Source organism: Homalodisca vitripennis, chromosome 2, assembly GCF_021130785.1.
Source record: "Homalodisca vitripennis isolate AUS2020 chromosome 2, UT_GWSS_2.1, whole genome shotgun sequence".
In the NCBI taxonomy this organism is placed as follows: Eukaryota; Metazoa; Arthropoda; class Insecta; order Hemiptera; family Cicadellidae; genus Homalodisca; species Homalodisca vitripennis.
Genome location: NC_060208.1, coordinates 43,742,035 through 43,767,637, shown reverse-complemented (window position 1 = coordinate 43,767,637; position 25,603 = coordinate 43,742,035). Strand labels below are relative to the sequence as shown.

General features: G+C 31.0%; 1 protein-coding gene across 1 annotated transcript; it reads right to left on the bottom strand.

Moving 5' to 3' along the window:
* Window positions 1–161: 161 nt before the first annotated feature.
* LOC124353862 (cytosolic Fe-S cluster assembly factor NUBP1 homolog) lies at window positions 162–25,516 on the bottom strand. The gene is made up of 10 exons (XM_046803891.1): window positions 25,300–25,516; window positions 24,801–24,905; window positions 23,657–23,793; window positions 14,053–14,121; window positions 11,733–11,765; window positions 10,390–10,480; window positions 7,832–7,992; window positions 6,251–6,358; window positions 3,409–3,595; window positions 162–1,345 (listed from the first exon to the last, which is right to left on the bottom strand). The coding sequence occupies exons 1-10, from the start codon at window positions 25,337–25,339 to the stop codon at window positions 1,314–1,316; spliced, it is 963 nt and encodes a 320-aa protein (XP_046659847.1). The 5' UTR covers window positions 25,340–25,516; the 3' UTR covers window positions 162–1,313.
* Between the last annotated feature and the right edge of the window lie 87 nt (window positions 25,517–25,603).

Below are 25,603 nucleotides of genomic sequence, written 5' to 3'. Positions count from 1 at the left end.
GTTGATACTGAAACAAAGAAATTGGAAGCTTAATAGCAATGCTTTTACGATGATACAAAAATACAGAGGCTAAACACCATATGATGTCCGTACTCCTTTGGGCCACTATAAGAATATACGTCATATGACGCCCTTACTTATTATGTAGAGTTTACACGCACTCCTTAAAGGGTTAAAATAACTTCTTAACGACTTGCATTGAATGCTCAGAAGCTAGTATTTGACTTATGATAGTTGTTATTTTAAGTACATTATATCACTGATTAACTTTGATTACAAATCCAACGTCCAACACTTCAACGAATAAAATCATTTTTCAACAGGTTGACTGCCATTAGTATCATATTTTGTACTGACAACTGAACTTCAGATGGCATATAAGTATACTTCTAATTCTATTGCCTGACACCACACATGTTCCAAAAGTCCCACCTCCCCTATAAACATTTGAAAAGAAATATTTTAACCAATATCCATGGGGGTGGTCGATATAGGATTATATATCATGTTTTTTGGGATATATGAAGATTTCAACCCCCAATCCTAAATAGGGTTTGCACGAGTATGTTACATTTTTAAATTTAAACCCCATCGAGTGACATCTCATTTAAAAGGTTCTGGTAAAAGTAGAACAATCCACAAACAAGAGGACTCCATCTCTATCCAGGACAAAAAGGCAGCCTGCCAATGTTTTCATTTTAAATAAGCTAAAGATAAATACTTTTGTTATTAAATTATCTACTTTAATTAATTAAGTAGCATAAAAAATTAATTAATTATGTTTAATGAATAATATAATAATAAAATTATAATTTCCGACTTTGTTTAAAATTATGTTAATCACAATGGATGAAAAAATAATATTAAGGACATTAGCCATTGTTGTGTTATTTTAAAACTGAAATGTAAGTGAAAACTTAGATGCGTAGCTTTGGAAAAAGTCTTTACTTTTGTAATGTGAATTCTATATTACGATAACTTAGACACAGCATTCAAAATCAAAGTCAAAGTGGTAAATGTTGATAGAATAACACTTCCAAAATATAGACAATGTTTTATGCATTTCTCATAAAGAAAAATAGTATGTTGTATTACATATGGTAATCGTAAATAAAACATATATTCAGCTTGTAATTGATGTGGTAGCAATACTAATTTATGACTTCTGTCAACATATCACTTTGAAAGGTTGAAGACAAGTAAGAGCTAAATCATACAATATACTTATAGCTAATCATCTATCAATCTACATCGACCCAAGTTTGCAATTTACTCTTTGTGCTTCTCAGTGGCAAGTGTGACTCTTCACTGTCCTATCTTTGCTCTTCACAAGCTGCTACTATCTCTGAAAAACAACAGAAATAATCCATACAAAATAAAATTACTCATACAAATAATTTTGGTCATGACTCATAGTTGGGAATAATCATTATTTGTAGTATTATAGAAGAGACAACATCTATAAATGAAATTTGTTCACATCATGAGAGCCTAACACAACTGAATATTGTAGATAAAGAGAAGGCATAGGAAACACACCCAAAAAGAACAAAAAGAAAGAGCAATGCTACTTTGATCTGGGTTGTATGACGCTATGTATGTGACATGAAGACTTACTCTATATCCTCATACATGATACACATGAAGTTATAACACCAACTAGATAAAGAGACAGATAGTAGTCACTTTAAAGATCTGTATTTGGTATGGTGATGGTGATTTAATATTTATTTATGTGTCTAATGGTTGGTTGTGTGTCAAGATATGAAAAGTTCATCTGACAAAAAATTATAATTTTATATTTTTAGCCATTTTGATACCCTCCCATTTTGATCCCTAGAGAAACTAGCATGGTTGATAATCAATTTTTTTTCTAAGTGAACTTTCTCTACCGATTTCATATAAACCAGATTGTGTGCTTATACTGTTCAAAATCATATTCGGATCCCTGGACTTAGTAGTTTGTCACAATTTTTTTTCTAAGTGAACTTTCTCTACCGATTTCATATAAACCAGATTGTGTGCTTATACTGTTCAAAATCATATTCGGATCCCTGGACTTAGTAGTTTGTCACAATTTTTTTTCTAAGTGAACTTTCTCTACCGATTTCATATAAACCAGATTGTGTGCTTATACTGTTCAAAATCATATTCGGATCCCTGGACTTAGTAGTTTGTCACAATTTTTTTTCTAAGTGAACTTTCTCTACCGATTTCATATAAACCAGATTGTGTGCTTATACTGTTCAAAATCATATTCGGATCCCTGGACTTAGTAGTTTGTCACAATTTTTTTTCTAAGTGAACTTTCTCTACCGATTTCATATAAACCAGATTGTGTGCTTATACTGTTCAAAATCATATTCGGATCCCTGGACTTAGTAGTTTGTCACAATTTTTACTTCACACATTCAATTGAGTTTTTACATATATATTTTCAGCATACAGAAGATGAGTGTGTTGAGTTTCGTGTTTCTCTAACTTATAAATGCTTACTGACAGAAAGTTTCAACCAAGAACGTCTCTTAGATATGAATTTCCTCTGAAATTTCAATAACATCTGAAAATCTAGACCTCAACTTGTAATATCCTACTACTATTATTACTTTAAATAAATGGTTAAACGTAATTTGTATTCTGATGATTATAGTTAGAAATAACAAATAACTCAGTATGATATAAATGTGAACTTTAATGATGATAAATTGACATACAGGTTTGAATTTTGAAACAAGATAGAGGATACAATAATGGTAAATTTTTTTTAAATACAGTTCTTAAATTTTAGGGCACGGTGGTCGTGCTGGCTTAATGAAATAGAAATATTAGGTATTGTTTTTAATAAAAGATATTGTAATTTTGAAAAATAATTTTGTTAAAATTTAATTATATTAATTTTGAATTATTAGCCAAATCGAATGTTCCTGGGTTTTATGTTCTTCCAATAATTCACTGTTAAACTTAAAAGGAATTTTCTCACCCAATGTCTGTCTTCTGCTTCTCTGTACTTCAGTGATAATAAGAATTTAATAAAGTAACCTTTCAAATACTGCTGAATAAATGTAACCAGTTTCTTTATTTAAAATAATAATCTTGCTTCACTTTTTCCAGATCCCTCTCTCCTCTAAACCTTTTAAACCTCTGCTCTCTTCACTCTTCAACAATCATCCCTGCACACTGTATCACTGACTTTAGTTCACTTTATAACTTTTGAATTTTATATGTAATAAGAAGAATTTTGATTAATTTTGATATATTTAATTTTGTGTTTATTATTGTTTGTATTAAAATTTGAGACAATTTATAATTAATTATTCCTTAATTATTATTACTAATAAATTTCTAAATTAAATTAAATATTGAAATGAATGTGAGATGGGTGTATGAAATGAGTCATTACAAACTCACTCTTGACAATCTCTGTGACGGCCGAGACAGTGGGCGAGTCTGGCATCTCTGTGAGATAGTTCCTGCCCTCATCGCAACACCTTGCTAGCAGCGGGTCCAGTGGCAACTTTCCCAAGAATGGGATCTTCAGTTCCCGAGCCATCTCCACTGCTCCACCACTGTCTGCTGGAAATATATCTGATGCTACCTGTAAATACAGTAATCTTCATTGGTAACAGACAAAGATAAAATGAACTAAGCCTTCCCAGAAAATAACATACATTTCCGTATAAAAAATAATCACACTGAATTTTGCATAACATAGGTTAAAGGTAAGAGTTAGGGTAGATTTGCCTAGTTTTCAAATACATAATTTTTATAACTCACCCACAATACAATACAGGGACTTATTACAAATAGAATACATTTTTATATTTGTGACATGTAAGGTAACAGCGTTAGAGCCTTGCTTTTACACATTTTTTTAAAACATTCAGTACACAAAACTTCCACAAAATACAACGCAATAAAACCAATATTTCACGTAACACTGTCCACTATTATCTACATTAAAATGTTAATATTTAAGATATTTTCTTTGCAAACAAGAGATTACAAAGCAGTTTGTTCTGCATTACAAAAATGTACCTGCACTGTAAAAACACAACAATATTGTAATCTCTGTTATTTGTGCGAGTAATATCTTTAATTGTAAAATGTTACATTGTGGGAAATTTATAATAGATTCTATGTTAAAGTAAGCAGAAATTCTCTTACATCGTTTTTACTGTGTGCTATATCAATCCTTTTGTCACTATCTGGCATTTTTATCACAATTATTCTGATTTGAAAGTTATTGATGGTTTACGTTCCAGCAATATGTGACCAAAAGTTTAATATTATATTTTGTACTTGTAGTTAGACGTAGTCTTCGTTATGCGTCAACAATTTAAGTTCAAAACTAATGTGTTGGTTTTCATAAAAACATATAAATCACATATTAAATCTCTTCATAGGACAAATATTTTAACAGTTTTTAAATTAATATACTTTATGATTTTGTAGTATATTAATTATATAGATGATGATGTTTATTCACACACAGAGAGGCCACTCCAATTGTTTTCATACCCCTAGTTTCCCCGTTAGAAACTTACCTTAACCTACCCTACAAGTAGTACCTGAAGATGAATTCATCGAATTCGAAACGTACATTGTACACAATAAAATAAACAAAAACTGTTAAAAGGTGTATTATTGTTTATTATTAACTTTCCAATCACTTATCCCATTTTTAAACACAAATATTTTTAACAAATGTAAGTTTGGATGAATATAGACATACAGGAAATACTATCACTTGAAGATAATTGAAGATAACACAAACTAATTATTACATATATTGCTCCATTACAAAGCACCCCCCCCCCCCACAAATTCTACTTATAAGTAGGAGACAACGAGAATTAATCGTTATTGTCTTTTTTTAAATATACACAAAACAACTTAGCAGTTGAATTGCATCCAGGTTCTGTTTGAGATTGTGGACAATTACATAAATTTTGGACATAGTTTTGTTTTTTATGCTGCTAGAAGGATAAAGTGATAACTTTTTGTCTCTGTAAAGTGACAACATTATGGGGTGTAAGGGTGAAATTCACCAAAGTTAATGCCCAAATAGTGAAGTCAATGTTGAACTAATCAATGTAAGGAGCAGTTTCATGGACATGTTTTCAATCATCACACATCGTTGCTATCAAGCACTTTCAACCAACTTGGTATACGATTTGGCATTATCATTGCCCAACATTGTGGTTTTCATTCTAAGCTCATGTGCTACAGATGGTGATTTGGCATTATCATTGCCCAACATTGTGGTTTTCATTCTAAGCTCATGTGCTACAGATGGTAAAAAAACAATCAATGAGATAATCAGCTTTTTATTTAAAGTTTCAAATTGTTTTGCTATCATTAGTTTACTGAAAAACTTCAGTTAGGTTTTCCTGGTTCTGCTTTGGGTGGCCACTCTAATGATACAACACTAAAAATCTCACTCTTTGCTAAAACTTCCTTCATTTAACCCTGGAACTGGTGGTTAAATTTCTTTCAGTGACAAAGTAGTTTTGTACCTCAGAAATCATTATATACAATTTTATTGAGGAACTAGCTGTTACCCATGCTTCGCACACAATTTTTAAAATCTAAGTCCATAGTTTACTTAGTTATAACAAGATTTAATATGATGGTGCCCTATGATATTTTTCAAATGTAAGTAGGCATACATCAGGTACATGTTATTTGAGTGTTAATGGTTAAGACGATCAGGGATTGATATAAGGGACTGACTCTCATATCAGGTTTTGCACATATAGAAGTACTTCTGGTTTGAATGAATTATATTTCGGATGCCATAGCTGAGTTTGTCTTGTTGTGTTACATTACTGATCGATCAAGCACTGTATAATTAATACTTTATGAAATTAAAATGTAAACAAATATTTAAATCTCTTTGCGGAACTTCAGCAGAAACATCAAATAAAGTTTTTACTTGTCAACAGCTGTCTAGTGCTAGTTAAATTTGGATTGTGATACATACATAAATATTATCATTATTTTTTCAAGTGTTTTGAGAAGCTTTTAAATACATATAATCCAGGGAATATCTTTGAAACTTATTCTATTCCATGCTAATATTCTACTAAGGCAGTAGAATATTCATTATTGTTATCTAAAATGCAGTGTACAATGTTGAAAGTTCATTCTCATAGTTAAAAAAATTACTTGCAATTGTGGAGTACACTTCAGCAAATTTCAGTAAATAATATGTACAAAATTGTATCAAGAAAAAAAAGTGTGTACTGACCTTACACTTAGGACAGACAAATGCACTCATATTCTCCACCACTCCCAGCACTGGAATGTTGACTTTTCGGCAGAAGTCAATCTCCTTCCGTACATCCAGCAGCGACACCTACCACAGGTCATCATGATGAAGTAGTACAGAATGTTCAAATCTTTGGTCAAAGCTGTGGAAAAAAGTGATTGCATAAAATAAAAAATAAATTGCTCTTATTACATGTTTCACCACAGTTTGTTTGATGTTCATGAAAAACTAAATCTGTTATAAAATGGGAATAAATATAAAAATTGTTACTGATGTTAAAAACACTATAAATAGCATGTAAATAAAACCAAATAAACATACACAATTGAGAAAACTGTCAACTTAACACTATTTGTTATTAATACAAATATTTGTCCTAAATTTGGAATAAACTACTTAACCTATTAAGGAAGTAATTAACATAACCTTTCTAGGACTGAATGTTTGAATTGATTTTAGCAAAAATGCATGCATGTACTAAAATATTAATAGAATGAGTTTGGATAAATTAGTCAAATTTTCAGGACATTTTAGTCTATTTTGTTGCTCTACAATAGTGTTTGTTGCTTTTCCAAATCGTTTTTTATTTAATTTTTTTTAAATATATACTTCCACACTTTTTAATAAGAAAAACAAAAAATCCAAAGCAACTGTAAATATTTTATTGTTATACTTTTTTGTTTATCTGTTTCAATAATTTTTTATTCAAAACACAGCACAATGTGTGTTTATATGGAAAACCAGTTTTTATTGGATTACTTAATTATAAAGCATAATAACAAAACAATCAAAATTCACTAACATATTTTTCACTTTTTGATTATTTTATGATAAGCTCCAGTATTAGTTGTCTGGGAGATGAGATAAAACTCTTTGTTTCATTCAATTTTTATTATTAAAATGATAATTAAAATAAACTATTTATTTACAATACATACAATGACCATTCATTTACATTTTATAATTCAACTTTTTGGCAGTCTTTGAGTATCTTTGATTTCTCAATACCACTGTCCAAGTATCTGTCTACTTCTGAAACTGTCTTGATCCATGAGGTAGCAGAAGAACTAAAAACTCATTCAACAACTATAAACAGTTAAACACAAAACATTTAGAACACGATACATAGAATGTAAGCAGAACACTGAAGTAACAAAAACTGAGCATATGGCAAAGTGCAAACAATAACAAAACAAGCTATTAAATGTGGTTCCGTTGTGCAAACGTAACGAATCAAAACAGAATAATTGCTTGTAAGGATGCATGAGGGCACAAAACTGCGATCTAGTGGAAAAACAAACAAATACGTGATCGTTAGCGTCTAAAAAGAGCACAAGTGCCGCTCGGGCAAAATTATTCAGTTCCGCTCGGCCGCAACGAGTGACGCTCAGGCAAGTTTCCCAATGGGTTAACTCGGGCTAGGTATTGTTTCTATCTAAAATAATTTGTAGTGTACATCTGTTACTATTTATCGTTGATTCATGATAATTAAAGAAAACTTAAGAGAATCTAACTTAAGAATACTGTGTGAATATGTGACCATTTCAAGTTGACAACTACCTCTTGAGGTGTAGTGAGCACAACCGCAGCAAGGCCCGGGCATGTCTTGAGGTAAGTGGCTGCAGAGAGGTGTTCGTCCGATGTGCCTGGTGGAGTGTCCAGCACGAGATAGTCCACAGTCTCACCCCAGTCCACCTCGCTCAGAAACTGCCTGATCATGCCTGCCACACAACATGCCAAATCAACAGTGTTGAGAAACTATAGTTAATTGAACATTACTATGTCATGTGGATGCTAATGCAAGATAGTTACATATAAATAAAAAGTAAACTATTGATTTAAATTTATTTTACTACACACGTATTCACTGGATGATACTTCAAATTAAATTTTCTACCAGTAGCGAGAGAAAATCTAAACTCATGTTTTCAATTTGGTACTCACCTCACTGGTATTGACTTATGACTCCTAATGGTCCATTTAAATAATGACAAATACTTAACAAACATTTTAATAAACTGTAAAAATTTTTTAATTATTTGTGTTTTACGATGCTAGATGTGGCTCAGATCTAATATTTTATATGATAATGGTGACTCTGGTTTGATGATAGTACATGTTCGAATTAGTCTGTGACCATTGCACTTTTAATCTTATTAGTACTATATACTTATTAGACTCTTCCCCTTATTTTGTTTGATAAGATCCCCTGCACAAGCCAATGGTCCCTGAGGACAGATAGAATAAAGCTAAAAAGGGGAACAGTCTTTCCTTTTTTTTGTGTTAAAACAAATTTGAATTTAGATTACTTAAACATATATAAAAAATATATTATGAGATGTTTTTGTTATTTTAAGCATTTATTCCCATCAAAATATGATTTTAAAATACTGAGTGGCCTTAATTAATTTTTAAAAGACCATTTTTTATAACTCTACAGACAAAATGTTTTGGTTTGCCTGATATTATATGTAAAAAACCTGTAACTCTTTCCACTAGGATGTTGTCACTCTGGCGAAATTGTGCATCTTCGTCTATTTGAAAACAATACAGCTCTATTTATTATAGCATACATGCGCACAATAACTTGAAAATATATTTATTTATTTATTTACACGAAATACATTTATTTCCATGAATAAAGTTGCATGAAATTGTTGTTACAAAATGTGTGATTAGAATGAATTGTGTGAATATAACAACTAGGTAAATGTAAAATCAGTAACTTTCTTTAGTATTGCTCCAATGCCTATTTATACCCACCGAAACACTAAATCAAGCATGAAACACAAAATACTGTGATAGATAATCACATCAATCTAAAGAGTTCCTGTCATTGCTCTAAAGCAAACCTTTCACAGTAGGTTTATCTTTTATATCTAAATATAAAAAAAACCTACTGTGAAAGTAATCAGTTTGTTAGTTTACATCTGTTAAGCAGTTCACAACAAGGAAACATATATAAACAGCTATGAGGTTACTCAATTTAGAAGTGAATGCGCTCTTGGACACTTATATGTTACTGGAAGAGTGTTAAAATGTTTTAGTGCAAGGAATGCAACAGATTTTCTAAACATGCAAGTCAAAGTGATGATTAGTTGAAATATTGTCATAACAGATTAATTAGTTATAATGCCGTTAAGATACATGTTTCTAATCAACTTAGTTGACTTTATATTTTACTAGCGGGCCCGGCGCGCTTTGCTGCGCATTTCAATAATTTTTTGCAAAAGTTGCCCGCGGGCTTTCGCACGCAATTTCCCGTTGAAAACAGTACACTATATTCACTTATTCTTTTTCTATCACATTCTAAACATTGCTGAGATAATTGATAGTCGTTCCATCGTGAGCCTCTTGGGCGTATTATGAAGGTATGTACCATATTCCTGCCTCTATCTAGCTGTTACCCACGGCTTCGCACGCAAATCTTAAGAACCGAAGTCCTTATATTACTTAGTAAATTTTTTTTTTTACTATAATAAATTTTAGATTAAATTAGTTATATCTCCGATGCCACGATTGAGCTTGCTTTGTTGTCTCGATCGAGAGAATATGTACACACGGAGTTTTGAGAACCATAACTTCTGTCAAAAAAAAACAACTAAGGTTGATTTTATAACATTCTTTATATTTGTAGCCAACGTAAGATAGTAATTATGATATCTGCATTACTCTTCTGATCAAGCATGAGCATGGTTTATATTAAATAAATATTGCAGTTAAAGGTGAATTTTTACGTCAAATTTGAATTGTATTATCTGGATAGTAAAGTCTATGTTTAACAGTGATTGCAAAAACAGTTTAAACAAAATTTGTCGTTTCTCTTAAGCTTACTCTATGCTTTAAAACTATAAGTGTAATATATGTTTACAAAGAACAGCTGATTAAAAATTTGAAAAGACGTTAACATATGTTTGCTGCAATGCATTTCTTATGGGTATTTCTGTAACCAGTGGGGCGGAATCCTGAATCGGGAAAGGGATGGGCATAGCTTATAAACCTTCTCCGTGGAAAAATACATATACGTACAAATTTTCATCATGATCGGTCCAATAGTTCACGATTCCATAAAGGACAAACATACAAACATTCATTTTTATATATATAGATTACCCTACCGTTTTTCTTAGGACCTCTCCAGATGACAGCATCGTCTGCCGAGGCCAGTAAGAACCCGATGGACATCACACACAGATTGTCTTCTACAAACTTGAAAAAACATATATAACAATAAAAAATAATTTTCACATTCATTTCAGAACTTTGTCATAGTTGTGTTACTAATAAGTAGACGTCATAATTATGATATTAATATTAATAATAACTGAAAATATTATAAATTAAAATTTGTAATCCAATAATAAATTACATAAAAAATTACAAATATTTTCTTTGTTTCATTACTGTTTTCCAGAATATTATCTTAGGGGTACATAAGGAGCGGGGCTCAAGCCCTTCCTAAAATTTTGGAAGGTAAATATGTATTAAAGTTCCACCAGGTAGCTTGTTACTATAAATTAAAAAGCACAGTGCTCATTGCTCTCCCTATACAGAATTTCTGCTAGGACGGTACAATGACATTTATTATAATCAATGGTTCATATATCCATTAAAAAAACTTGATTATATTCAATTAAATTTTTTCTTAAAAACTAAAAATTATCAATTATTTAGCTTAAACTATTTAATTACAGTATTCAGTAGCCATTTTTATTCAATGAATTTAGTTTTATACTTACTTTGCAGATAACTTAAGTGAAAGAGGTCAACATTAAAAATTGCAGATAATTACGTATTATGTAGCGAACTCGTGTTTATCAAGAAAAATCTAAACCTTTCATTTCATGTACTGATGTTATCGGGGTGTTCTAGAAATTAAATCAATATTGATTAACAGTAGCTTTAAAACACATTAATTTATGAGACCTCAAAAGTTTTTTCTGCAGTTATTGCAACAAGGAATACATGGAGAATGAAAATTGTTTATTTTTAAAAATAACAATTATGTACAGGAAAAAATACGTTACAAGAGACATTACCCACCTGTATCTTCATCGTGTACTACGATTTTCAAAAAGAGGGATTTATGAGGAGTTTTTTTACCAATGGACAATGAAACAACTTTGGCATAACCCTTGATTGCGAGTCATGTTAATTATAAATTAAGATGGTTGGCAACTGTTTTATTGCTATAGCGTGGATTTTTGTTTCCCAATACTATTTCCTATTTGATTCTATATTAAGACACCCTGAAATATATGAGATCTCATATGAATGTTGTATCAACTCTCTCGTTGTCTATTGTGATGTAGCCAACATTACATGAAAACAAATGTTTATTGTCAATGCACTGACACAGAGCTGCACATCATTTACATTAATATAGTACTCAGAACTTGCCTTATAACAAAGGCTGCACTCTCAGTACATTAATTAGTGTCTTACTGTAGAGTAAACTTACCACAGGTGACCAGCCAGACCCACTTTGATGGACCTGTAACATGTTTAATTGGCTCAGTATATATATATATATATATATATATATATATATATATATATATATATATATTTCTGCTTTACACTGACCTTATATTAAAATAATAAGCTTTTAAATTTTATTGTTATAGAAAACACATGAAATCTGCGAATGTTTTTCATACAAAGTTACTATAGAAGATTATGTCCTAGTATGATTTTACATTTTATTTAGTATTCCTTATTTTCTGTTTTTCCTCAAGAACTAACTAAATAGATTAAATTACAAGATTTAAAGAAACAAATGTAAAATCCAATTAGCTACATAAGTTTGGAGCAGAAAACTGTATTTAATTGAACTGAAAAAACATGTTATTACAGACTCTCCATAAATTATAACACTATATTTTTTAAGTTAACACGGTAGATGTAAGTATTCAATTCTCCTGTTTATAAATGTTTTAATTACTATACTACTAATTCTTATATACATGTGAAGACGAATAAAAGAAGGATTATAACTGGAAGAAATTAAACTGATACAACAAAGTATTGAAGGATGCGACACAACTAACGAAAGAGGTAGTTTACAGACAGACAGATGAACCATCTCTCCTTTTACTTTCTGATCCTAAAATCAATCGTCCGTGGATCAAGAGAAACATATATACCAAGTTTCTAGTCTCTACGGTTTTTCTACAATGAGTTATCACGCAGACAGACAGAGAGACTGAGACTACCCTTAGATCTTTTGACCTCAGAACCAACAATCTTCCTCACACAAAGAGACACCCATTTACCAAGTTCCAGGTCTCTATGATCTTTCTACCATGAGTTATCACACAGACAGACAGAGAGACTGAGACTACCCTTGGATCTTTTAACTTCAGGACCAAGTGACTTCCATTTGTCAAGTTCCAAGTCTCTATGATCTTTCTACCATGAGTTATCACACAGACAGACAGAGAGACTGAGACTACCCTTAGATCTTTTGACCTCAGAACCAACAATCTTCCTCACACAAAGAGACACCCATTTACCAAGTTCCAGGTCTCTATGATCTTTCTACCATGAGTTATCACACAGACAGACAGAGAGACTGAGACTACCCTTGGATCTTTTAACTTCAGGACCAAGTGACTTCCATTTGTCAAGTTCCAAGTCTCTATGATCTTTCTACCATGAGTTATCACACAGACAGACAGAGAGACTGAGACTACCCTTAGATCTTTTGACCTCAGAACCAACAATCTTCCTCACACAAAGAGACACCCATTTACCAAGTTCCAGGTCTCTATGATCTTTCTACCATGAGTTATCACACAGACAGACAGACAGAGAGACTGAGACTACCCTTGGATCTTTTAACTTCAGGACCAAGTGACTTCCATTTGTCAAGTTCCAAGTCTCTATGATCTTTCTACCATGAGTTATCACACAGACAGACAGAGAGACTGAGACTACCCTTAGATCTTTTGACCTCAGAACCAACAATCTTCCTCACACAAAGAGACACCCATTTACCAAGTTCCAGGTCTCTATGATCTTTCTACCATGAGTTATCACACAGACAGACAGAGAGACTGAGACTACCCTTGGATCTTTTAACTTCAGGACCAAGCGACTTCCATTTGTCAAGTTCCAAGTCTCTATGATCTTTCTACCATGAGTTATCACACAGACAGACAGAGAGACTGAGACTACCCTTAGATCTTTTGACCTCAGAACCAACAATCTTCCTCACACAAAGAGACACCCATTTACCAAGTTCCAGGTCTCTATGATCTTTCTACCATGAGTTATCACACAGACAGACAGAGAGACTGAGACTACCCTTGGATCTTTTAACTTCAGGACCAAGCGACTTCCATTTGTCAAGTTCCAAGTCTCTATGATCTTTCTACCATGAGTTATCACACAGACAGACAGAGAGACTGAGACTACCCTTAGATCTTTTGACCTCAGAACCAACAATCTTCCTCACACAAAGAGACACCCATTTACCAAGTTCCAGGTCTCTATGATCTTTCTACCATGAGTTATCACACAGACAGACAGAGAGACTGAGACTACCCTTAGATCTTTTAACCTCAGAACCAACAATTTTTCTCAGACCAAGAGCCATCCATTTACCCAGTTCCAAGTCTCTATGATCTTAGACAATAGACAATATACTTTATTCATTATCATTGAGACAAGCCCATTTGTATCATGAATTCTTAGAAATGACATCCATTATATACTTTTATTTAGAGGTAAATCAAAATTCTTCGATTAAATGAAATAACTAAAATGGTTCAACTTACTGATTCCCCCAGGACACCCATCACACGGGGGATGGAGGGTCCACACACGTCCAGATCAAGGACTGCCACCTGCACAAAAACAAAATATAATAAACACTCTTACAATTCAGGTATGACGAAAAGATTTTGGAAAATTTTAATTTTTTGGGTGAGTATTAAGCAGAACTTCTCCCACCAGTTTCAGATGAATAAAATCCTGTTTCTGTCTGTCTGTACAAGCGATAATCATCAAAGAAGATGATCTATGGTTAGAATATGTGGTGAAATTCTACTGCTACATCGGTATTCACAATGGTACACACTGGTTCATTGGGAGTCTCAATTTCTGTCTGTCATAAAGTGAATATGGTCATAATTGGCCTTATGAGTAACTATGATGGCAACAAGCAAAAAAAAAAACAAATTTCTAAACAGATTATATGGTAAAGGTTACTCTTATGACATATTTCGGTAACTTATCAACATATGAAATTAAGTTAATCTTTTGGACTACTTGATTTCATACACAAATTTAGCTTAACCTGCAACATTATTTTTACAGCAAGCTAAACAGCATATAAACATATATAAAACAGATATATTTTTTACTGTGCTTTGTTGACTGGGATGGCTGATAAAAAAAAGGGATGGATAAAACATGTATCATGTGGTAGTTCAAAAATTTCTATCTTCTCTGTCTGTTGGGTAAAAATATGTTATTGACTTCTAACAAAAATTGTATTAGCTCAACATTTTAGTTTGTTAATTAAAGGGACCATAAACCCTTAAATGGAGTCTTTCTAACCAACTGACGACAAGCAGTTTTTTTGTGTTGTCCACTGCGTGTTTGACTGTATACACAATAACTTTTGAATTAGTTAACTTAGAGGCTTAAAATTAGGTGTGGAACTGTATCTCTATACCAAAATTAATAATGGAAAACATCCATCCACTGGAAGTAACTCTCCGGGCCAGGATATTGTCCATTGTGGGGTAAACGTGAAGTCTCCCATGTTAAATTAAAAGATCTTATTCTTATAAGGAAAACAATTCAATAACCGCCTTTATTTTTTAATTTGATAAACTAGTAACATATCTAAATTTGGAAATTTATTTTTATAAAATGTGTGGTAAAAACTGTTATACCTGTATGTTTTGAATTGTAAGTAGTACATCAAACCATCAAATCCAAAATAATAAAATTGTTATATACCTACCCATTAAAAAACTAAAGAAAATTTATAAAACAGTTATATTCTATTGGGAACAAAAGTCATCCTAAGAACCATTAAAAACTGTGCATGCAAAGTAAACTGTATGAAACAAAATACTAATAATAACAAAAAATATTTCTTAAGCTTGCCCTTGCGTGTGTGCCCCTGTCACTACTTGACCTGACCTCAATATTGATTATTTATAGTCTTAGAAACCCCAAACTTCCGTTGTATGTAGGATAGCCAGATCATTCGCTTTGTGTACAAAACTAACTGAGTAGTAGAATGTTAGATCATCCACAGTTTTTTATATTTGTTTCTATTTATAGTGTAATTTGTTCTCCTAATGTTTAAAATAATTTCAATTCATACACATTTAGAGTTTTGACCTATGTAGCTACTTTAAAGACCCAAGCTTATCTTAGTTATTGAACTAAAAACCTAGTAGTAGTTCAGAAAAAGTTTATTGACACATCCAATATCTTTAATCAGCTTGTGTATTGTGAGCTCTACACACAGACTAGTAGCTTGTGTCGAGACTACCACTGTTTCAACATTCTTAACCCAAAATTGCTGATTAGACAATTGATTTTTTTGTGATCAATTTTTTTATAAACAAACTATGTAGTATACATTCTTTTAAAGTTAAAAAGAATTGAAACGCTCCTAAATTATTATACTTTCGTATTATTATTATTATTAATTCTAACAAGTTTGTAGTTTAGGATTAAGATAACATAATAAATAGATTTTGATAGACAAATTAAACACTTTTTAGTTACCAGTACTTAAAAGAATTCAGATTTAAACAAATCAGGAGCTTGTCGGACCATGTGTAGCATAACAGACTTTGCTCAGAATGTAATGAGCCAATCGCATGGAGGGACATGCACTATAATCAAATTTTCCTATGTATAAATGGAAGTTTCATGCAAAATTCCATGGCTCAATTTTTTTTCAAGATCATGTGGGTAGAGAGAGACATACAGAAGAGCAGTTTTGTCAGCTCCATAAGTGATAGGTTTTGCTCCAAATCCTATGGAAGGAGATGCACATCACCGATCTCAATATTGTCTATGTATGAATGGAAGTTTAATGCAAAATTTTGAATTTATAGTTCAATTTGTACTTGTAAAAACCCCAAAATACTGAAAACAAACAGAAGAGAAATTTACGACAGTTCCCTCAGTGTTAAGCTTTGCTAACGCTCAGCCTATTAAAAATTTTAGTTGATGAATATGATCATTTGTTGTAGTTATACTTTAAAATATTTCACCTGATAACATTTTCAAATCCCACGGAGAAGTCTTAGTTGGAATTGAAGGGTACACTCTTTGTACTCCATGAATGGGAATAAAATATACAAAATTAAAGATGTTTAACAAATAGTTACAACAAAGAAGTTCACTATGTTAAATAACAAAATAACTGTTTCCTTCAAATTGATTTATATGAAGATTTTATTTTTGAATGTTCGTGCATTGAGCTTCTTGATCATAGCGTAGTCATTGTTTCTATCTACACTATAACCAGACTATAATGCCAGAAAAATATTTTTTGCCAAACTTGAGAAAATGTTCTTAATAATTGAAAAAGTATTAAAGAATAAATCGATCTTAATAGTAGGTGACTTTAATGTAAATATAATAGTAGAAAATGATATAACAAGCAAATTCTTAGAAATAATTGAATGTAATGGTTTTCAGTGTATGTTGGTGATCCAACTAGAGTGTCAGTAAATACTTCAACTTGTATAGATAACATATTAACTAGAAAAGGATATGATGTTATAGCCAAAATGAATATTGACCTAGGTCTTTCTGACCATAATGCGATTTTTTTTAAATATCCCACAAAATACAATAGAAAAGCAAGGCTTTAAAGAAATACTGGTAAGGAAAAGGATATTCTCTAGTAAACAAACTAATATTTTTATGGAATCACTAAAAAATTGTGACGATTTAACAGTAAGCCCAAGTATAAATGCCGAGGAAAGCTACAATAACTTTCTAACTTGTTTTTTAAGGACATTTTGAGTCTGCTTTTGTTCCAAAAACTGTTAAAGTTAAACAGAAAAGAAAAAAAAGTAGTTTTACATTGGATTACACAAGGAATAAAAAATATCAGCAAAAAGAAAACGTGAACTTCACTGGAAAATCAAAAATTCAGTAGAAGTATACAATTTCTAAGTTATGTTAAATCCTACAAAAAGATTTTCAAAAAAGTAGTTATTGAGGCAAAGAAAAGGGCAAACTCCTCGTTTATACAGAACTCAGAAAATAAATGCAAGGCTGCCTGGCATGTTGTGAATAAAGTACTCGGTGCAGATAATAAAAACAGAGAAGATAAAATTACTTTAATAGATTCAAATAACACGGAAAATAAGTAATCCAGCTCAAAATTGTTGAACTTTTTAATGATTATTTTTCTAACATTGTACAAAAAATTAGTGTTCCAAAGGCTACTGTAAAAGGAATTCATAATTCATTAAGAAATTTTTGTACTGAAGAGAGGGTTGCATTGCACAATCTTGAACCTTGTACAGTTGATGAGATCAGGAGATGTGTTCTAGGTCTTAAAAATAAAATTTCTGTAGGGTTGGGATGGGGATACCAATAAGGGACTAATTAAAATCTCTGTTTGATATCATTTCAGAACCATTGACACAAATAATCAACAAATGTTTAAAATGAAGGGATTTTTCCTGATAGATTGAAGTATTCTCAAGTTACTCCAGTTTTTAAAAAGGGCTCGAAGTTAGATTTAAATAATTATCGACCTATTTCAGTTCTAAGCAATTTCTCAAAGATATTTGAAAGATTATTCACTCTAGATTAGTTGATTACTTTGAAAAAACAAACTCTTTTACGATAAACAATTCGGGTTCAGAAAAAACATGAATACTCAATCAGCTTTGACAGAATTTACAAACAGCATATTACATGGTCTGGACGGGTCACGGAATACAGCCGGTATTTTCTGTGATCTGTCTAAGGCGTTTTGATTGTGTAGATCATTCGGTCTTACTGTTAAAGCTACATGACTATGGCATTAGTGGAAATTGTTTGTCCCTTCTTAAAGTCTTACCTAACAAAAAGGAAACAAAGAACAGTTATTCAAGAGAACTACAAAAAAGTGTATTCAAATTGGAAAAGTAATAGTGTGGGAGTGCCACAAGGTTCTATCTTGGGTCCTCTTTTCTTTTTAATTTTTATAAACGATCTTCCTAGATCTATTACCAAAGATTTAATATTATTTTGCTGATGACACAAACAGCTATTATCAAAAGCTTCTACTAGTGAAGAACTAATAATCACTCTTTCAGAAGTGATGGATGATTTGGATTCTTGGTTTCATTCCAATGGTTTAAAACTTAATATAGATAAAAACCCAAGTAATAAAATTTGGCATTAGAAATAATAAAAATGGCAATTTTAACTTCCCAAATTTAGTTGACTCACATAAATTCTTGGGAATTAAAATTGATAGTAATTTTAAATGGAAAAGCTCATCTAAATGACCCTTCTGTCAAAACTAAGATCCATTTCTTTTATATTTTTACACTTAAGAGAAAATGTTTCATTTGACGTTCTAAAATCTGTTTACCATGGTTATGTGGAATCAATTCTTAGTTATGGGATTGTGTTATGGGGTCTAGCTCCTGGCATTAAAGCAGTTTTCAGATTACAAAAAAGAATTATCCGAATAATGACAAATTCTCATTTTCGAGCACCTTGCAAATCATTGTTTAGAAATAAAAAAATATTAACTTTAACCAGTTTGTACATATATGAGTTGTTGGTTTATATCCATTTAAGCAAAGACCAACTATAGAAGATCTAAGATTTCAACATAATTATAACACTCGAAATAACGCTAATTTTAGAATACCCCTCCATCGCTCAACATTCTATGAAAAAAGCCCTTTGTATTCGGGGTTGATATTGTACAATAAACCTTACCCTTAACATTTAAGTCAATGACCATAGGAAAATTTAAAAAATGAATTAAAGACTGTTCTTATTGACAAAGCTATATATGAAATAGATGAACTACAGCTAAACCTCCTTAGTTAATTCTAAATAAAAATCAAGTGTTTGTTATTTTTCTAACTAAATTTTATTGTAACATAATAAAATTACTATAAGGCTTTAGTATGTATTGTATATTATGACAATGTACCAGTTCACTATTGTAAAAAAACATGTAAAGAACGTTTTGTACAAATAAATATCTATGTCTATGTCTATGTCTATGTCTATTGAACTGAATCACACTAGGAGCAAATTTTCAAAGCAGAGTTACTTAAAAAAATACCAACAAATCATATACACCTGATGGTTATCTGTTATTCTTCACGGTTCCTAATGTTTTTAAATAATTAATTTTTATTAAATATCTAGTCTTAGAGTGTAATTGGCTCTTCCAATTTTAATTTAAATTTTATATTTCAAAAATACAAACAGACACATTATTGTCAAGTTCAACTACACTGATATCATACATTCATCAATAAGTTTATAATATTTATTTATTTATAATTTTATGGCCTACATTGGACCACTTTAGTCACTTTATATTTTCTAGTCTTTCTTCTTTTATCCACCCAATATTTCTTCATCCTTTCCGAGCGTAATTTCCTTTCCTCCTCCGGAACCACTCTTCCTATTCGTTGTTTGTTTCTTTTCAGCTGTAGTGTAGAGTGTTTGTCATTCAATATCTTCAATGTGTTTGTCTTGTGTTTTAAATCCTTTACTGTAATTTGTAACTCTCTCATATCTTCTTTTAATTCTGTGATCCATTTAATGTCACTTTTACTATACCACAGTTTTTCTACTATTTTCCTGCTAATTCTATTTTCAGGTGTTCTTAACAAATGCCCCAGGAATGATATTCGTTTCTTTTTAATTATACTTGTAATGGGTTCTATATTTTTGTAGACTGTTTCATTGGAAGCTAGTCTCCAAACTCCGTCTACTTGATAGTTTTTGTTTAAGCAAGTTCTGACTATTCTTCTCTCCATCTTAAGAACCTTATCTATTGCAATAGTATTTGTTGTTTTAAATATTGTTTCACTTGCGTATGTAATTTGCGGCAGAGCAACTGTTTTGTAGTGTCTTAATTTTGTATTTATTGAAAGACATCTTTTATTATACGTATTCTTAGTAGCATGTTTAATCTTAGTTAGTTTGTCTATTTTACTTTGCCAAGATGGTTTTTCATTCAGGTTATAAGTGATTACTTCTCCTAAGTATTTAAATTTCTGCACAATTTTTATAATAGTTAGATTCATTATAAGTTTTGGTTCTACCTGTGAAATATAAAAAAGTTATTTTATTTCCTGACTCAAAAGGTACAAATTTAAACTTTAAAAATTATATTTATTAATAATGTACACAAAATAAACAGAATATGTATGAAATAAAATTAATTCTTAAAACTCTTAGTAATACTAACATGAAACATAAAATATAAAACAAAATTCCTGATAATAATGTCATAGTACAGTACATTTATTCCTTAATTTCTAAGGTTAAAATAATTAGTTTCAAACTAAAACAATTTTTGGAAATCTAAGTTTAAATGACCCATATTTATTTTTATAATGGATAATTAATATATAATTTTGACTACAACAAAGATGGACATTATAGACCTTTTCTCTTTCTTTGCTTGTTTAAAAGGAGAATCGAATAATGGTCTTAATGTATTAAATGTAATAGATTGCCAAACTGTTATAAAATCATATTCACTAACAACTTAAAACATTAATTTATTGATCTTATATTATTTAATGAGTGAATACTCCTTCATTACTATAAATTTAGTTTTATAAAAATGTTATAAAATAAAGTTAAATATACTTTAATTATCTGCAATTTTTAATTATTACAACATTACATCGTTAAAGTAATGTGTATTGAATAATTTATAATCTATACATATCATTATTTAATTGATTCAGAGTTATGATTAATTCAGATGTAACAAATACATCTCTAGGCACTCATCTAAGAAAAGGCAATTAGTTTGAAACTCTCATTAACATGCAAGGACTTAAAACTTTCTGAGAAAAAAAGTTAACAGCCTCAGTCAATTCCTTTTAGTGTGCACGCACCAGAAATTAAAACAACGAAACGCTGCGGATGTTTTTAATATTTGCATCAGAACAGGATTGCCATCTAAGAGTGATGAAATGCGGTGAAGTAGGAGGGGAGGGGGAGAGAGAGAAGCAAGTTGGCCAAGTGTAGGCCTACGTGGGTGATCAATACAAAGATAACCAGACTGGCACAGGCTTGTACAATATCAGCCCTTGATGACTTTCACTGTCTGTCTGGCTCTTACCACAGCCCTCTACATCTATTATTCACGGTAACAAATATTTATAATTTTTTTTTATAATATTATGAACCATAAAACCATAATATTTTAAATATGAATTATTTATAGACATTAAACACATTTTAATTAAACATATACAATTAGTTAAAAAAAATATACATTAAAAATTAACCTGACATGACATCTATTTGTTGGAATTACTAAAACTAAATCTACAGCAATGATAAATAAAAAAAAAAAAATGGTGATCCTGCTTCTCATATGATGTAGTCTTTTTTTTAATTTTCATCATAACTACTATTGTATATACATTTTCTTTTCAAGACATGTATTTTCAAACAGGGTTACTATAATATAGATATTATTGTACCAAGTAAAAATTGTGTGTAATTTTAATTTTCAACCCTCCAATGAGATCGTAAAAACAATTGTAACCACTTTTAAGACAACAAAAATGTTTAAAAAATTATGTAAATAAAAAACAACTTTCTTACTTTTTAAGTTAAAAATTGAATGTTTTACAAGATTTTGTTTACAAAAACACACATAAGAAATATGTGAGTAATTTTAAATCATTTTTAATTTTTTTAAATTGCTGTAAAATGTCAGTTAAAATTAGTATGGTATTGAAGCACTATTAGGAAAGTACCACACTACTTTTTCACAAGACATGACTCAATAATGTTTTACAATCAATAAATAAAAATGTTAATACTTACATAAATGCAAAATTTCTATTATTATTATTTTTGAAAATAAAGGATAAAAGTTATAATATATTTTAAGAGGTTATCTATTACCAAATTAATTTAATCTGTAATTATTAGACATGTATTTGATTGAAATCAGTCAGAAAATGTCCTCTCAAAAATAAAAATTAATGTACATGGACATTGAAAGATTATAAGTCATACAGAAATTAAGGTACAATGTTGAGTTCAAGCTCCATTTCACTTTCCACTTAGTGCAGCATCTAAAATCTTTTTTTTTTCTTTTTAGACTGATGTTAACTCCAGATTCCAGGAGTCAAGTATGTAATAACTTCAGATTTCAGACGCTGCGCTAAGTGGAAGGTGAAATGGAGTTCATCTTAACATTTGCATTGAATCAACCCTTCCCACTATAGCTAAGTTATTTGGTTTAGTGGTAAAAATTGTGTTTATACACAAAACTTCAGTAACTTAAGATCATTGTTAACCCTCTCCCACTCAAAATAATTCCTGGCACCCAAGGTACTACTAGACCTATTAATTGACAACACCGACATGGAACACACTATTCTAATGAAATTGTTTGCTTTTTGTTGATATGTCAAGAATGGTTTTTGCAGGATGCAATTACGCAGTGTTTGCAGGTTCATTAGATTCTTATTGCCTTGCCAGAATCAGTGAAGCACAAATAACAGTACATTCATTTGAATCATAACAACCTCAACCAATTCCAAAATCGATTTCACTGTAGCAAAGTTTAAAAATTGGCTTGGTCTGTATTCCACTAAACTAACTGTAATAAAAACAACAAAGGCATTATAACAGAGTCAAAGAGTAAAACAATGTATCATTGTAGTGAAACAACCGTAATAGTCAGGAATATTGCTGCTACTGCACACTTGTCAAAAGAAGATTGTAAAGCAGCGAAGTCGACCTTAGTCGTGCATTCTGTAGTGGTTGTACATTCTGCAATGGCTGTGTATTCCGCAGTGGCATTAAGCCATCCAAATTGATTCATGTCTTGCGTATGAGAGAGGGTTAAACTTTATGTTGCCTCACTACATATTTTATTCCTACAAGGATCAGTTAACCTTAGATTGTAATACTTCCCGCACAAACATTGGGTACTTTTTCTCATTCTTCAATCTTCTTTCTTATCAAAGATTTTAAATTCTATTTATGAAATATATTAAAACATGATAATAACATACACAAGAAATAACCCAAACCTCTTTTAAGTAAAGTACTTTGTACTTTTCTAAGAAAGAGATTTATGCTTTCATATTAAACTTAGCAGTCTTCACTCTTCAATCTGAGTAAATAATATTATTAAAATAAAGCAATCTAAAGGCAACTTACATTTCTATCTGGATCCTGAGCAGCTAGACTTCTAGCTAGAAGTGAAGTGAACGTGCTCTTGCCCACACCACCCTTGCCAGAGAGGACTAGCAACTTGTGCTTGACTGAAGTTAGACGAGCCTTCACCAGCTCTGCCCCTTCAACCACCAACATATACACGGTAAGCAAACCAAACAAATAATTGCTAGGTAAATAGCACATTTCATTTATTAAAAAAAATTATCTTAAATCTTTTTTGAAAATCAAATGACTAAGCTTAATGTTAATTAATTTTAAATTAGACTAGGTACTATGATTCGTGTCTCAAACTATGTGGCATCACAGCTGATCAAATACAGAAATAAACACACAAAACTCAAGTTATGGACATGGAATAAAAACTTGAAAACTAGTTGGATGCAAAGTACGTATCTGAGAGTTACTAGGCCATATGAAATTTTATGTGATAATTCTAGGTTTGAATATATAAAAACCTGAGTGGAATTTTCGAAAGGTAGTAAGTATTGCAAAGATGGCAAGTAGGTAAGTAGCTCCAGGGTTATTTAAATGAGAATTGTTATTAGTCTTCTTAAATATATAATATATTTAATATCTTATTAGTCTTGATCAAAATGTAAATTGTATAACTTTATGAGGGTAGGGTATGATAAATGGACAGAGTTTTTTATATCGAAATTGGCAAACGATATTACTTAATCATAACCATTCGATACTAATTAATTATTTTGAACAATTAACATAATCTACATATCAACAGCTGTAAACACTTTAAAATAATACACGTAATCGTATTATTATAATATATATGATTACGTATAATAATATATATATAATAATTATTATTATACTTACACGTAATAATATATAATTACGTGTGTATAGTTATGAACAATTCAATAATTATGACTTAAACCATATGAATTGTGGCTCATAATTATTGATGAGTTTGCCTATATACTCATATATTAATTTAAAACATATGATTGTTATTTAGGGCTATAGATACTTTTATATCAATTGATAGTCTAGGATTCGAGATGCGAATATTAGGTATCGATGATTATACTCTTCGATATACAAAACCGGATCCGCTTATCATACCCTACCCCTTTATGATCTAATTCAATTTAAGCACATATTTTACCTAAGTCAGGACCTCGTGTAGCACCAGAAGCGCAAATCGACTGATTGGGACAGCCTTGACAAGCAGAAACTTTACCTGCAGATTCACTCTGAGTCCCAGGACAATCTGAAAATGTGGTAATATTCAGAGGTTATGTTATGATATGAGCAGAGCAGTTGTACTGGTCTAATTAAAAATAGCAGTACATAACTGTTACAGAATCTTTTTTGTATTGAAAGACAACTTAAACTAATTTTGTTCTGTTATGTATAATAATGGTTTACTTTAACTGGTTCAATATCTGAAAAATGTTGAATGAGGATCACATTAGGTTGAAATCACTAATTGATCACTAATCAAATCTTGCAAATTTTAATCCTAGCATATTACCCTCATGATCTTTAAAGATGAGAAAATTGTGGTAGGACATGCAATTACATCTCATTTAAAACCAAAAAAAAAACATTATTACATAAAAAGTTTGATTTTTATTTTCCAAATTGCAAAAGTTAATACTCACGTTCTGGAGCATCTGAAGGTTTGTTGTCAACTGTGGCCATTTTAGTATTAAAATAAAATCATTAAATGTGAAAATTTAAACCATTAAAGTCTAGGTTATGTCAATGCGAACGCTGAGAGCGCAATCAATGTGTATTTCTTTTTGCAACCAATCGGTGAATCGGATCTCAACTCTCAAATCGACTCAACCACAGTGACCGAGTGAACGATTATGGCATTCTGGCATTGGTGGATGAGGAGATCGGTAATCGGTGTTGCTACTCGATTACGTTCACGGCCTATGTTTAGAGAGTTGCGGCATGTTT

Coding starts and splice junctions, on each gene's coding strand:
- LOC124353862 (XM_046803891.1), bottom strand. CDS start 25,339: ATGGCCACAGTTGACAACAAACCTTCAGATGCTCCAGAAC. Junction 11,766..14,052: donor TGGGTGTCCTGGGGGAATCA/GTAAGTTGAACC, acceptor AACATGTTACAG/GTCCATCAAAGTGGGTCTGG. Junction 6,359..7,831: donor TGCTCACTACACCTCAAGAG/GTAGTTGTCAAC, acceptor GACCTGTGGTAG/GTGTCGCTGCTGGATGTACG.